The sequence below is a fragment of the Ambystoma mexicanum genome, chromosome 8 (genome assembly GCF_040938575.1).
Source record: "Ambystoma mexicanum isolate Mex_15411 chromosome 8, UKY_AmexF1_1, whole genome shotgun sequence".
Lineage (NCBI taxonomy): Eukaryota > Metazoa > Chordata > Amphibia > Caudata > Ambystomatidae > Ambystoma > Ambystoma mexicanum.
Window position 1 is genome coordinate 87,768,880 of NC_090929.1, and position 15,942 is coordinate 87,784,821.

At 48.0% G+C, this 15,942-nt stretch overlaps 1 protein-coding gene across 8 annotated transcripts in view; it reads right to left on the reverse strand.

The window, feature by feature from the left end:
• Positions 1-15,942, reverse strand: part of RALGPS1 (Ral GEF with PH domain and SH3 binding motif 1) — a 2,625,553-nt gene that overhangs the window by 170,157 nt on the left and 2,439,454 nt on the right. Inside the window, exon 14 of one of the 8 annotated variants that reach the window (XM_069609378.1) lies at positions 7,840-7,964. The exons of 6 other annotated variants lie outside the window; for them this stretch is intronic. In XM_069609378.1, coding sequence (XP_069465479.1) covers positions 7,928-7,964 — 37 coding nt within the window. In that variant the 3' untranslated portion in view covers positions 7,840-7,927. Of the gene's footprint in view, positions 1-7,839; positions 7,965-15,942 lie in introns of those variants that run through there. One more of the 8 variants, XM_069609377.1, reaches the window with a different exon arrangement.

The following is a 15,942-nucleotide window of genomic DNA, read 5'->3' on the forward strand; positions in this document are numbered from 1 at the left end:
CCCTGTGGAGGGGCCCCCCTTGCAAATGATCTCCTAATACGTTTAAAATGTTCTGCACTGCTTTATTTTGATCCGTTGTCACAGGGCCCCTAAAAGGAGTGGGGCCCATAGGCCGGTGCCTACTTGGCCTAATGGGTAATCCGGTACTGGGCCACGCAGAATTTACTGGCCCTAAATCTGCGACACACGTGGTGCTTGTCACCTTTTGTGATTCGCCCCCATGTGTATTTATGTCATTTTGAGGGATATTACATGAGTAATAATAACCCCCATGCTGGGGGTGCTTGCGTTTGGTGGTTATGCTTTTTCAGGCACTGAACTACACCTACCAGTCCCTCTCACTCTGATAGGGACCCTAATATCAGGCCATATCGCTCAAGTAGAAGAATCTACTGTGTTGCTAACAATTACATCCCACCCGACTCCCTTGCTCCCTGGGATGGGTCTCCAAACGACTCGCTTGCCCCCTGGGCAGGGTCCCCAACTGACTCGCTTGCCCCCTGGGCAGGGTCTCCACCCGACTCGCTTACTCTCTAGGCTGGATCCCAACCAACTCGCCTGCCCCATGTGCTGGGTCCCCATCCGACTCGCTTACTCTCTGGGCTGGATCCCAACCTGACTCGCTTGCCCCCTGGGCTGGGTCCCCATCCACCTCGCTTGCTCTCTGGGCTGGATCCCAACCTGACTTGCTTGCTTCCTGGGCTGGGTCCCCACCTGACTTGCGTGCTTCCTAGGCTGGGTCTCAGCCCGACTCGATTGCTCCCTGTGCTGGGTTCCTCACCTGACTCGCTTGCACCCAGGGCTGGGTCGCCACCCGACTCACTTGCACCCTGGGCTGGGCCCCCACCACACTCGCTTGCACTCTGGGCTAGGTCGTCACCTGACTTACTAGCATCCTGGGCTGGGTCGCCACCTGACTTACTTGCATCCTGGGCTGAGTCCCCACCCGACTCCTTTGCTCCCTTGGGTTGGGTTCCCAATTGACTCCCTGCCTGGTACTAGGTCCCATTTGAATTCCTGTTTGGTACTGGGCCCCCAACCTGCTCCCTGGGCTTGGTCCCCACCCGACTCCTTTGCTGCATGGCCTTGGTCCCCACCAGACTCCCTGGGCTGGGTCCCCACCTGACTCCCTTGCTGGGGTTCCAAATTGACTCCATGACTGGTACTGCGTCCCACACCTGACTCCATTGCTTCCTGGGCTGGGTCCCCACCTGACTGCCTTGTTCCATGGGCTTGGTTTGGGTCCCCATTTGACTAGCCATTGACTCCCCATTTGAATGCCTAGCCATTCCAAACGGCCTACTCAAACATTTACCTCGAATGAGAACACCCTCCAGCTTAATAACCGCCTTCCTAAAGTTTGCACTACCACAGACAAACCCATCCGAGTCAACAAAACTCCCGAGGACCTCCCTCTCAAGGGAGCGCTCCTTAATGCTAGATCACTAGTCGCTCACGCTACGGATATTGCCGACTTAATCACAGAAGGGAACCTGGATTTTCTCGCAATCACGGAAACGTGGCTACATACGGCAGCAGGACCTACCCTCATGCTAGCTGTCCCAGACGACTACACCATTATCAGACAAGACCGTGATAATACACGAGGAGGCGGCATCGCTATCATCTCTAAAACGGCTCTTGGTCTCAGACTAGCCCCCACCCAATCGCTACAATCATGCGAAACCTTCGCCGCCAAAATGCAGATTAATGAGTCACAATCTATCACCATACACCTCATATACAGACCACCTGGCCCTCTTGGTACCTTCGAGGAAGACTTGCATAATATAATTATGAACAACCTGAAATCCTCCACCCAACTACTTATATTAGGCGATTTCAACTTAGGATTCAACGACCAAACAGACAAAAATGCCACAGACATAGCCAATACGATCAAAGCACTAGGCCTTACTCAAAAAGTCTCTACACCCACCCACATTAAAGGGAGAATATTGGACTGGGTAGCCGACCTCAACTGCTCTGCCACTATCACATCCATCCTGCCTTTAGCATGGACCGATCACTCTTTGATCTCCTTTCTCTTATCCACTGTCAGACCCACTCCACTGGCCCGACCACGAGCGCCACCATGCCTAACCAGAAGTAATAAAAGTATTACGGTAGAAAAAATCATCCCCGCCATACTGCCTACTCTCAATACACTGTCTGATAATCTCGACCCCAGCGGCCTAGTTCAGGAATTCAATAATATTATGCTTACCACTCTGGATAAAATTGCTCCTATCAAACTCAGACCGAGCAAACCTATAGCCCACCTAAACAAATGGTTCACCCCACAACTCAAAGACCTTCGCACCCTAAAGAACAAAAGTGAAACAAACTGGAGACGATGCCCATCTAGCGAGAATAAAGCCAAATTATCTGTACTCTCCTCTCTCTACAAAAAGGAAATCTGCCAAGCAAAACGTAACTCATATGACCAACGCATTGCTAGCTCAAACTCAAGCATGAAGGAACTCTTCTGCATACTCAAAGAACTAGAGTCCCCTATCGCTACCCCGGACGTCTGCACCAAGGACAAATCCTGGTGTACTGACATACAACAAGCCTTAGAGCATAAAATCGATACACTTCAAAACAAAATCCAATTAAAAAAGAAGGCTCTAAACTTACAGCACCTGCCTAACACTCTCCAGCCCAATGAGCCACTACCGGCACATAATGCCACATTCCACTTCTCTAAAATGTCCATCCTAGAGGTAGAAAAAATCATCATATCTTTAAAACCCTCAAACTGTAAAGGGGATATCTGCCCTGCACAGCTAATAAAAGACGCTGCTAGAGATCTCTCCCCATTTATAACCAAACTGATAAATGCCTCTTTTGCTACAGGTACTATACCCGCCAACCTCAAGCAATCCTGGGTGCTGCCACTCCTCAAGAAACAGACACTTGATCCCCTCATTCCTACTAACTATCGACCTATCACCACGGTCCCATTTTTACTAAAAATACTGGATAAAGCCGCCTACACTCAAATACAGAAGCACTTAGAATTGCACAAACTCCTGGGCAACAGACAATCCGGCTTCCGTCCAATGCACGGAACTGAGACTGCCTTAATCGACCTTAAGTCCCAGATAGACGAACTGAGAGACAAAGGAAGGACGGTACTCCTGCTCCTACTCGACCTTTCCGCTGCTTTCGACCTGGTCAACCACAAGGTCTTATGTCGGCACCTTGACTCTGCAGCTCACTTCTCCACGGACGCTATCAAGTGGATCGAGTCCTTCCTGAGTGAGAGGACCATGAGAGTCTTCTCCTCCTCAGCATCCGCCGAGCCTACACCCATCCTATGCGGCGTTCCGCAAGGATCCTGCGTCTCGCCCACCCTATATAACATCTTCACTAAGCCATTGTTCGACGATCTGGACCAGCTGGGTGTCACCTACACTAACTATGCAGATGATACTCAGATTCTCCCACCACTTTCTGGGGATTACAGTGCGGACACGGGCCTAGTGAACAAAATTTACCTCATCATCCAAGCATGGATGGCCACTCACGGCCTATGCTTGAACGACGATAAGACTGAACTAATAATTTTGGGTTCGCAGGTGAAAGGAAGCGCCCCCAATTCAGCACGATCCTCCCCGCAATGAGAGACAATAAGGGACTCTCCCGTAGTGGGAATAAGACCAAGACAGAGTGCGGGTGAGCGTAAGTGGGAGTTTATCCAAGGATAAGGCATGCAAAGAACTCTGCAACCTACGAGAGCGCTCTGTCTGACAATAGCAAAGACAGGCGTATTTCTAATACAGAAAACGTCATCAACACCTAAACACTATAGGGGGCACAAGTTAATTGGGATTGGGTATCGTCGACTAACTATAGGTGTTGCTGCAGCATGGTTGGTCTTGGCAAGACGACGTCACTGGTCAGCCTCGTGGGTTGGGTTGGGCCTGGCAGGCCGGCTTGAGGTCATCCGTGCGGTGTTGGTGCGCTGGGGCAGCCTGTGACAATGATGAATACCTTTCCTGTCTTAGTTGCCCTAGGCCATGCACACTGCAGTTATTCAGAAAATGACATTTACGTTCACTAATAAATTGTTCCGTAGCTTATCTTATAAAATAAACGCAACACATGAGGAATGCACCTCGTGAGAGGTCTGGTGGTTGTTGGTTGGGGTGAGATTTACCTGAGTCTTATTGACCGGTATTTTAGGTCACGGGACGGGGCTCTGGGACCTGGGCCGAGTGATACATGTCTGTCTGCTGCGTTAGAAGTTATTATATAGATGGGTCTCTGTGTCTTGTCCCAATGATGGGGGTCGTCCTTACACGGGGTCAGGATTCTTGGGGGGGGTTCGTGGGGATTTATGAGAGGGTGCTGGTAGATCAGTGGGTTCATCCGTGGGTTTATTACCGTGCTGTAAATAACACAGGTGGCGGGCTGTGGCCTTGGTTGCGGCGCCGGGGCCTCTGACTCTCTGAAGTAACGCCAGCTTGGTTGGGGGAGGTGAGGGAGCGCAGCACAAGTCTTAGCTTTTTTATCTGGCAGGCTTGGTGGGGTGGGAGAGGGAATGACCTTGCATATACTCACAAAGGTATTTTCCTCGTGCGTTGCTGATCAGTGAATGCAGAAGTTTTATACTGTTCTGCCTCATTTTAACGTTATTCAGACACACATATATATATATATATATTTCATTTTCGTTACACATTTCTTTAATACAGTCGGTTCCAGTACCTTTTCATTACCTAACATTATGTTCACTACATTGTGTGCGTATTGTATGTACATTAGACGTTATACGAGGGATATCTAGGTTATGGCCTACAGAGATTGATGCTCGCCGCTTTGGGTGATTCAAAACATATATGAGTTCAAGTTTCTACATACTATTGAAAAACACTTTTACAAATAGAGGTTACACGTTTGGTCAACATCTTTCTCCGTGGTTATAGCAGCATTAGTCCAGACCTGGAGGGATATCATATAACGTTACATTTTTAAGGTTCGTTCACATTTTAAACAGAGGTAGTTCATTAACACCAATACTTGAACTATTTTCTACCTTCTTCAGATAGTGATGCTTCAGCTTTTTTCCCCGTTGCCCCGGCCTTGCGGTCTGGGTCATACGGGGTGCAATATCACATTGTTACTAATATAATGTTGCCGTGTTGGCATCTCGGGTTTAGCTCATCTCCGACTTTCTCATGGGAACGCGCTCGCAGCGGATCTGCCAGGGCTGCTGAGGCGGCAGAGATGCATGAAAGGCCCTCCAAAGGTGGGGGCCTCGTTACAGTGTGCTGAACTCACACCATGTTTGCTGTGCACGATGGCGTCTAGGCCTAACTTAAGTTTCGGTAAATGCAAAGACAGGGTGCGTGTGGGCAATGTCGTCGGCGGGTGAACCCCCCTCCACCTGGGCCCGGGTGGCATGAGGGTGCTCCCACCGAGCCATGGTCCTCACCTGGGGAGGGAGCTGTAGGTGAGGAGGGCCTCGTGGCCATTCCTCCCCTACATTTCCCCCCTTTCGTTACTTAAAGTAACGAATTTCTTTAGCTCTTCTAATCTTCTACATTCTTGTTCTTCTAACACTGCACCATCCCATGCAGGGGTTCCTTTTATAGGCATCCATGCTCTGCACACCCCCCTTAAGCTCTCACCTCTCCTAGCATACTCGTCTGGTGTACATGTCAAATATATACAGTCGCCGGTCTCTTCCAGATCTACCCAGACCTCCTCATACCATTCCAGTTCTACGTCTCGTGGTTCTTTAATCGTGGTGTGCCATAGCTTATCTACTATGTACTTGTCACGGCACATAGGCACTAACTGGTACCTGGGGGTGTTGTCTGTTCCTGTCTGCACATGTACTTCTTGTGTTGCTTTAATTGTACCACCGGAGTTGCCCATTGTCACCATCATCATTGCACCGTTAGGGACTGCATTAGCACAACATCGGAGGCCCACCTGGCACAGGCAGAACATCACAAGGATGATCACCACTATTGGTATCAGGAACTTCATTGTCACTCCAAGCCATGAGGGAACCCAGGAGAAGATATTGTCGAACCACGAGCTATCCTCAGCTCCACCTTCCATTTTCATCTTCTCGCCCAGGTTATGTACTGCTTCAATAACGTGGGACAGGGACCCATTTTCTGCGTCTTCAGAAGGTACGAACGTGCAGCACGCACTTCCTATTTTTCGGCAAACACCTCCATCGATAGCTGTTAACAGGTCTAGAACATACCTGTTCTGCATGGTCATTAGTCGCAGAGCTCGTAGTTCCACCTTTATTATGTTGAACCCTTCTTCAGTGTCATTGGCCAACTGGATCAGTTCCCACCGTGTGATCTGGAGCCATTTTGCATTTGCTCTTGCTTGGACACTGGACACTAGCGAAGCAAAGAATGTTTCCACGGAGCTGAACAGGCGATACTTGTCTGGAATCTGTGCCAATAAGTCAGATGATGCTTGTGATATGTAGTTCGAGACTCGCTTGTTTCTTGAGAGCTCTTCTTCCTTCCCCCCGGAGGACAGGACATAAAGGTGCGCTTGTGTAGTTGGAGAAGCTGCATTCTGGTTCAAGCCTCCTTTCATCATGTTACTTCTGTCAATATGGCTTTCTGGAATCACCATTAGTGTCGAGTGCAAGGTGGCCATTGAGCAGCTACCACTCCATGATTGGGGAAGGTGCAGGTACGCCTGGTTTCCGCATACCCAGTAGGTGTCCATTAATGCTGCTGTCCCTTTTTTCATATCTGGGATGGTGAGAGTTTTGTTACAGTTCGTGTTCGTTCCCATTGCCATTTTTCCTTCTCCCTTGAAACATAGTTCGTTTTGTATTTCACTTTGTAGCTTAAAGGGTTTTTCCATCGCTGTTACCCATGTTAATTTAGGGATGTGTTCTTTCCATATTGGCAAGCACGTTCTTTCCATCCACCGCAACTTGTCCGGTTGGACACCTTTCAGCGCTTCTGCCTTGCACAGCACTTCTTCGTCTTTCCATTTGTTTTCGGAAAACAGTGTCCCTTGTATTGCAAAGAAAGGTTCTTTAAGACAGATCACTCCAGACGCCTGCGAATAGCACGTTTTGTTGTTCTGTAGCATTCTGAAAGAGACATCGTGTGCTTGGAAAGTGTTCTTTATTCTACACAGCGTGAGATGAAGGAGACATTGGGCATCCACAATGGGCAATTCTCGTGGCAACAATACTTTAGGTGTGCCTGATGCATGGGGGATAAGTGAGCAGACATAACAGCTCTCATTGGTTGTTTGTTTGGCTGTTGTGCTCATATCTGCATACCATTTATTTGCTTGGTGTGGGTGTCGTGGGTCTTCCATTTTGTCTAGCCCTAGTCCATAATACTCATCATACCCTTTTCCACCAGTCTCTCTTTTCCGCCTACTTTTCTCCCTTCTTCTGTACCTTCTCGTTATAGTAGGTGAAGAACCAGGCCCCCCTTCCTCCCTCCCACCCCCCTTTTCTAATTCTTCATATAGGGACGTGTGTTCTGTCATCATAATCACTTTTCCATCCTCATTAATAAACAAGAGATCGTTGTTTGAAATTGGGGCGGGAGGGATCGTGTGGTTGTTGTATGTTCCAGGTTGGGACATCGTGTCATTATCTACATTTTTGGTTCTCCATTGTGAGAGGACAGCAGTGGGTGGTGTAGTATAGTATCCCCACACAAAGTGTGATCCATCCCAGATCAAGAAATCACCTTCTTTGATACCTACAGTCGGAATTGTTTTCGTTCCAGGAGCAAGGGTGGTGTTGTTCCCCCCTCCCCCCTCGTTCATCTCGGTAGAGATGAACGCTATAATCCAGTGTAACACCAGACAAAACATTGAGATGAAGAACACGATAGCACACATTGATAAACCACATTCAAATGAATATGTTAATCTAGCCACTAACATTTCTCTAAATCTAACATATCTATTAGTTGCAGGCTGCCCATTCGATGCCATGATAAATCCTGTTTGAGACACAAAAGTTCATTAAATACAAACATGTAAGCATTTCCACATTGTAACGTTTCGGTGATAAAATATAGGGTTGGGTGAGGAAGGGGGTTTGTTGACAGACAAGGTAGCTTTCAGTCAATATTATTTGTAACTTACTATATATATATATAAATAATAAAAAAAAACATGACATTTTTAAAAACAACAATAATAAAAAACATCTTAAATAGTACAGGAAGGAAAAAAAAAAAGAACCCCACGCAAAACTTTCAAAAATTGTAAAAAGAAAATTTACATATACATGTGTACATGTTTTAGTCCAGGACATTTGTTGCGCGCTAATTGTGTTCACTGTTCATCTCATGAAGCACACAAAATTCAAATCATTCATTCCGCACAACTTCATCGTCCGCTGTTGCCTGTGCCTCATCCTGCACCTCACTCTCCGCAGCGCTGTAAGCTTTACGTACATCTGTCAAATGCACCCAATATCGCAGGCCCTTAACCTTTACTGCTGTAGGCGTGCAAAACACTACCTCATAGGGGCCATGGAAGCGTGGTGCGTTCCACCTCCGCACAAAACTTCTAACATATATAAGGTCCCCAGGCATTAGCTGTAGTGGTTTTTCAGGCAAACCGTTTGGTTCAGTCGCGTTCCCCTCCTCTCTTGTCGAGGGGGGGGCTAGTTGCTTTGAAATTACGCGCGCTGCCCGTGTCAATTTTCGCAGGTATTCTGTGAACTCCTCCCCCAATATGGCTGCGCTTCTGTGTGCATCAGAACGCTCACGGAGAGGCGAATGCGCTGTGTGCATTCTTCTTCCCGTGACGATCTCGTGCGGGGACAAATGGTGATCCTTACTTGGCTGGTTTCGTAGCTCAAACAAGGCCAAAGGCAGGCAGTACATCCAAGTCTTTTTAAGGGAAAAACAAAGTTTTGATAATCTGCTTTTTAACAGGCCGTTTATCTTTTCTACGACGCCATTACTTTGAGGATGATAAATCGAACATAATTTGTGCTTTATTCCCAATAATGTAGTCACTTCTTTAAAGAGTTCATTAACAAAATGCGTCCCGTTATCTGAGCGAATAACGTCGCAAATTCCCCAGCGCGGAAACACTTCCCGCACTAGGAACTTCGCGGCGCCCTTCGCGTCAGGGCGGGCACAAGGGCCTGCCTCCACCCACCTCGAAAATGGACATACAACCACAATCATGTATCGAGCCCCGTTACACCTTTCTCCCATGTCTACATAATCAATGTGGAGCTCTCTGAATGGGCCACTTGGTTTTGGTATCGTACCCCTTAGTGTACGCAATGTCATACCTGAGTTGTAAATTTGACATGTCGTGCATTCTAGAGCTAACCTTGTGACGTGTTCCTGGAGGCAAGGTGTAAACCAATCTTCTTGTATCTCTGCCATTATGTGTTTCTTTGTGTTGTGTGCAGGAAAGTGTAGTTGTTGAAATGCTATTTCTAACAGCGTGATTGGCATTACCACTTTTCCTGAACTCTCTTGTCGCCACAATAAATCAGTCGGTGATTTGCTGCATCCTCTCTTAGTCCACAGCAATTTTTCCTCTGCACTAGCTCCCTCTTGCAGCTCTATTATCTCCTGTGTGGACATCATGTTGTATCCTGTGGGGACTTCTTGGCTTGCTGTGTGGTGCAACATGTACTCTCCTATTTCACCTTTTTGTAGATATGAAGCTGCTTTGGCAGCGGCGTCTGCTGCCGCGTTCCCCAAAGATACAAAATCTGTATTGGTGGTATGAGCTTGACATTTTACGATGGCCACTGCCGTGGGGTCTTGCAGGGCCTCAATCAGTTCTTTCAATAATTCTGCATGCTGGACTGGCGTTCCGTCTGCTCGTCGGAACCCTCTCCGCCCCCACCGGGCCAACCCGCCGTGAACTGTTGTTGTCATGTATGCTGAGTCTGTATATATGGTCACTGCGCACCCCTTGGCGGCATGCAATGCTTCTATTAGCGCTATTAGTTCTGCTGCTTGCGCTGAATAGTGTGATGGGAGGCGGTGTTGTACTAGTATCTCATATTCATCTTCCTCTAATCGTACCACTGCCATACCCACATGCTTTTCTCCTGTCTCCATGTCTATTGATGCTGACCCGTCCACAAAATACACCTCACCCTCGGTCAGGGCATTTTCAAAAATCACTTGATCCTTACTTTCGTCACCTGTGTACGTGGCGCAGTTGTGGTTTTGCATGTCCTCTATGGTGCATGCCTCTGTGATGAATGTGGCTGGGTTCACTGTTTTACATCTTACTATATGGATGTTAGCGCTGGACAGTATTATCTCATATGCTGTGGCGCGTTGTGTTGTCAATGTGCTCTTTGTTCGCTCTAATATTGCAAAAAGTGAGTGTTCCACGAACAGTGTCACCGGGCAGCCCATTACTATCGTGGCACTTTTTTCAATTGCGAACGCGGCTGCAGCTAGGGATTGCTCGCACGCGAAATGACCTTGCATTACTGCGTCTAGGGTGCCGCTATAGTAAGCGAGTGGTTTGTGCCCTAAAGATGTTTTCTGTGTCAGTACTGCTGTCATCAATGTTCCTTTGCAGTGTGAAAATAAGAAGAATTCGCGCCCATAATCTGGGTTTGCTAGTACTGGAGCGCTTGATATCAGCTCTTTTAGTGAGTTAAATGCTGTGTTCATCACCTCTGTCCATTCTATGTGTTTGTGTTCTTGTTGTGCTTCTTTCAGTGCCTGTAGCAAGGGCCTTGTGTATGCCGCATAGTCCAATATCCATGCTCGGCAATAGTTACACATACCCAGAAATTTCTGCATCTCTTTTACTGTTTTGGGCTCCCCAATTGTTCTAATCGCCTGTGCCCTGTCTGGTATAATTCGCTTGCCATCCTTTGATATCAACTGACCCAAGTATAGGACCTCCGTCAGACAGTATTGTAACTTCCCCTTGTCCACCTTGTACCCCTTATTTGCCAATAATGTCAAGAGTGTTATCGAGTCCTGTCTGCATTCTTCCTCAGCCTGTGCACAAACCAATAAATCATCAACGTACTGAATCACTGTGCTTTCTACAGACAAATTCCCCAGATCTTCATGTAGTACCCTGTTAAATATGCTTGGGCTCTCGCAATATCCTTGTGGTAGTCTGCAGTGTTCGAACCTCCTTCCTCCCAATGTAAATGCTGTCAAGTACCTGCTCTCTTCTGCCAAGGGAATCGAAAAGAATGCATTTTTTAAGTCAATTACTGTGAAGTGTGATGCTATTTTTGGAATGTTGCACAGTATTGTCGCCGGGTTCGGGACTAAAGGGAACTCCTTCATTACCACATCGTTCAATGGGCGTAAATCTTGTATCATCCTCCATGAACCCCCCTTCGCTTTTTTGATTGGGTAAATGCATGTGTTGCATGGGGAGTTTGAGGGCACTATTATACCCTGTGCTAGCAGTGCTTCTATTGTCTCTCTGATCCCTTCTTCTGCTTCTCGCGACAGTGGATATTGTTTCACCCGGGGTAGTATTGCTCCTTGTTTTACTTTTATCACCACAGGCTGAACTTCATGTAGCAACCCTACATCGTGGGGGCCATTAGTCCATAAGTTAGCGGGTACTGAACTCATGTCTTCATCAAAAAATGTATGCGGTGCTCCTACTACCGCCATTAGTTCAACTTTAGTTTGTCTGGCTGTAACTACGATGTCGCAGGGCATTGCCAGTTCCATCACTACTTCACCATCTCCCTCAGTGTCAGAAAATAGCTCCTCGTCCGAGAGCTCTCTCAGGGGGATATTTGCATTTGTACACAATACTGTCCGCCACTCACACCCTTCCATGTCAATACCAATCACGCATATTCTGTTTGCTGATACATGTATTGCATGCAAATCCAATGATAGTACTTCCCCAAGAGCAGTGTCAGGGCTTGCTATGGGACGAAAAAGGAATTCTGCTGGTATTCTCCACTCCACTCTTTTTAGTTCTGGTACTATGAGAGCCAATGTTCTCATGCCTTCAACAAACATCTCCTCATTTCTTGGTACCCCTCTGATCTCTTTTATTGTTGTGTGGCCGTGTATTACTGCTAATATACGGAGGGGGCATATGCCTGGCGTTGAACATACGATGCCGCTCCCTGTGAATGATATGGTCATGTTTAGTTTGCTCAAGAGATCTCTCCCCAGTAAGTTGATGGGAGAGTTTTCATAGTACAGTAAGGGTGCTTTCACTGTTTTACCCCCCACTGTCACATCCAATACCTCTGTGTAAGGAACTTCAATTACAGCCCCAGAGAACCCCTGCGTCTCTAACGTTCTATTAGATAACGGGAACCGGCCCTCTCTAATGCATGATTTCTCCGCTCCCGAATCCACCATGAATATGAATTGCTTGTCTCCTATCTGCGCTCCTATCAATGGTTCCTCTGATGCATTGTGGGTCGTAGACAGTACTGGACACGCAAGTGCTCTCTGTGGGCTGTCCTATGCGGGGTGTCTCATTGCCCCCCCTTGATCGAAAATATTCCCCGAAACTACTGACACTCCACTGTAAGGTGCGGGGGCTGGTGCCCCATTAGCTCCTGTGGCGAAAGTATTACCAGGCGTGTAGTGCACATTGTCATTATTCTGTGGGCTGGTTTGTGTTCGGTATTGATGTCCGTGTAGTTGTGCGTTACTCCTTTGTACTACATTGTCTGGTTGCTGGTATTGTCCCATGGGGAGGCCGTAGGGGCTTCCTGGATGGGGGTGTCCGTACTGTTCTATCTCTTGGAAACCGTTGTTTTGTCTGCTCCTACATTCCCTTGAGTAATGCCCCCATCTCCCACAATTCCAACAGCTCCCCTGTGGACCTCTGGGACCCTGCCACCCATTTCCTCCCATTCCTCCATACCCTTGTCCTCCTCTTCGCCCCCTGTACCCACCTCTTCCTCCTCTTGGGGCCCACTCTTGCCACGTTGGACCTCCGTTCTGCTCCTGCTCTGTCCACTGTCGTTGCCCTTGTCCTGCCCAATTCGCTGCTATTCTTCCTTGTATTGCTATTTGCCCCTCCTCTCCTTCCTCTCCCTCCCGTATGAGTGGGAGTCCCGCTACCGCTGCTGCGACCTTCACCAATTTTGATTGCACCAACTTCGCCTCGTCCGCCAACCTTTTCTGTGCTACTTCCCTCTCTCTTTCTTTGATCCTTTTACAATGGTGTACTATTATGCTTTGGATCTCCGGCCAGCCTTTTGCCTCAACACCTGCTATTTTATCTAGTGCCTTTTGCACTTCCTTTGGGAGCCCTCTTTTAATGATGAAGTAAAATAGAGACGTGGATTGGTGCCAGGGCGTACCCGTTTCCGCTCTCCACATCTCCTGCACCCGGAGAATGTAATCCATAGCGTCCTCCCCATCATTCATGGTACATTGCATTACTGACTGCAGATCAGGGGTATCTGGGAAAGTTTCCCGCAGTGCGTCCCACACCCTTGCTCGCACGGTGTTAAAAGAAGCCCCATCATGGCGATCACACTCCAAAGTTACAGCTGGAAAACCCGCTTTAGCCCACACTCTGTCTGCCTGATCCCCTACTGAGGACACTAGTAGGCTTTTCACATCGCCTACTGCCAGCGGTATACCCGCGGTATGTTTTTCAAATGCATATATCCACTTGCTTGCCCCTCCTGACAGCTGTGGTAGTAATTTCATTAAGTTAGCCTTGTCCATCTGAGCCCACGGTATATAGTTCGGCCTCCCACCTCCCCTGTGGAGTAATGGTAGTTGTAATTTCCCTTTTGCCGTTGCAGCTTCCTTTTCCTTAGTCACTGCTGACTCTAATGACGCCATCTTCCCCACCCTATTTCTTAGTCGTCCTATCCATTCATCCTCTATAGTCCCCAGTGAACATGCCCCATCTAGCTCCTCGCCTTCTCCTCCTACTGCCATGCTCAATCTATCACTCTCATCCCCCCCTCCTCTGACATCACATAACAAATCCTCTCTGATCCCTCTCTCTCTCGAGACATCACCAATGCTTCCTTCTGCTGTCCCTACTTCTATTATCCTGGTCGGTTCTTCCTCAATTCTGAACAGTATTTCCCCCTTTTTCCATCCTTCCTCAATTTGTCTACTTTCGCTCGACGCTCTAGACGTGCGTCCAGATTGTGTGGGGGCGCACGCTGTGCGTTCACATATGTCTTTTATTCTTGAGAGCTCATCTCGTGCCACTGTAAGCCTCGACTCTAAGTCACTCGTTAACTTCTCTATGTCCACTCTCTGTGTGCCTCCCTGGGTGTGCTCTCTAGTGTTTTCGTATGGTGGGGGTGCAGTTGGTCTTTGTGGCGTGCTGGTTGAAGGGGGAGGCACATAAATCGGGTCGCTATATCCTGTTGCAGGGGCTGGTTTAGGTAATATTGGGTACAACATAACCACTTCCGCAGGCTGTTCTGTACTTAACTGTTCCTTTTCCTCTCGCGGGATCATTAGTGGATTGTCTGTGGTGGAGGGTAAATCAATATTTGGTGCTGGGGCTTTGGGTGGGGGTACTTCCTCAAACAATCTCCAGAGATCTAATATCTCCTTCCTAGTCTGCCATTTTTTCCCCTTATACTTGAGGCGAATACAGGTACATACCATATCGAGAACGCTTTTGTCAAAAGACCCTCCTTCTGGCCAAATCTGGGGCAACCCCTCCCCTTTCAATTCTGTTAACCATTGATCATGATATTTATTTATGCGTTCAGCATATCCCGGCAAGCTCTTACAAATGTGTGACAAGGGAGTTTCAGCCCCCATCCTCTAAATCGTCAGCGCTACCGCGTTCGCCTTCGTAACTTTTAAATAGGTGTAAATATGCGTACGTATACCTTTATGGCACAGACAAGAGCGGACCTCTCAAAATTGTCACCCACTGTAATTCAGTGCACAAATCTCTTCTCACTCACCATATCTCATCTCTTTCTCATTCTCAGGCACACTTATGTGATCTCACTGGCAATCGATCTAGTACTGGTTATGTCCACACTCTTTGGCACCACCTCACGGCCACCTGTTCGTCTCTAACACTCGTACGGTGCGCGCACCCTTCACAATACTTCCCACTCACACTTTTGTCTTTTTCCTCCCTTTCCTCCCTAGCCAGCTGTCCCTGTTTCCCTACTAAGGTTACTATGTTCACGTCTGTACGTGCCACTACTGAGTCCCCACTTTTTAAGATGTTCTAACTACTTCATACCCTTCTCATTTTCACCCCCTACCCCGTGGAAATGGAAAAAAAGAAATAGAGAGAGAGAGAGCACAATCACTAAAAAATATTCCCGGTGTCTCCTTTTGCTAGACACCAATAACTTATTTCTCACTTCTTCATATATTCCCAGTACTAATTTAGATAGTACTATGCGGCGCCGCCTTCCACCCCCTTTCGGAGCTAGGTTTCCGTCACTTCTACCACGTCACTTATTTCTTACTCCTAATGGCCATATGCGAAAGAAAGAATAAAGAAAGTTTCAAGACCCGTCTTTAGTAGACCCCCGCAATTCTCCTTCTCTACCTTTCCCCGTTCCTCTATTCCCACTTCCCCTTCTTCTCCCCTTGTCGATCACTCGCACTCGGTACTCACGTGCCCGTCTTGAACCGATACTCTCCGAAACTGGGTCCGTCCAGGCGGCGTTACCGGTAACTCAACGGTCAGCCCCTGGCTCCGGCGAGCGGCACTCAAAGGGGATTTTTTTCCAATCGGGATCCCGTACCCTTTCTCATTGAGTGCGCACTTCTTATTGTGCCGGTCGCCGTTGGCGGGCGGCCTCCCGGAGACGGCTCACCGTGCGTATCCCTTCTCGACCGGAGATTCTCGTGCCACAAGGGGGTCGTTTAAGAAGGAGTTAGGAAAAATAGTTTGGAGATATCACGCTATCGGGGTCACCACTGAAAGGAAGCGCCCCCAATTCAGCACGATCCTCCCCGCAATGAGAGACAATAAGGGACTCTCCCGTAGTGGGAATAAGACCAAGACAGAGTGCGG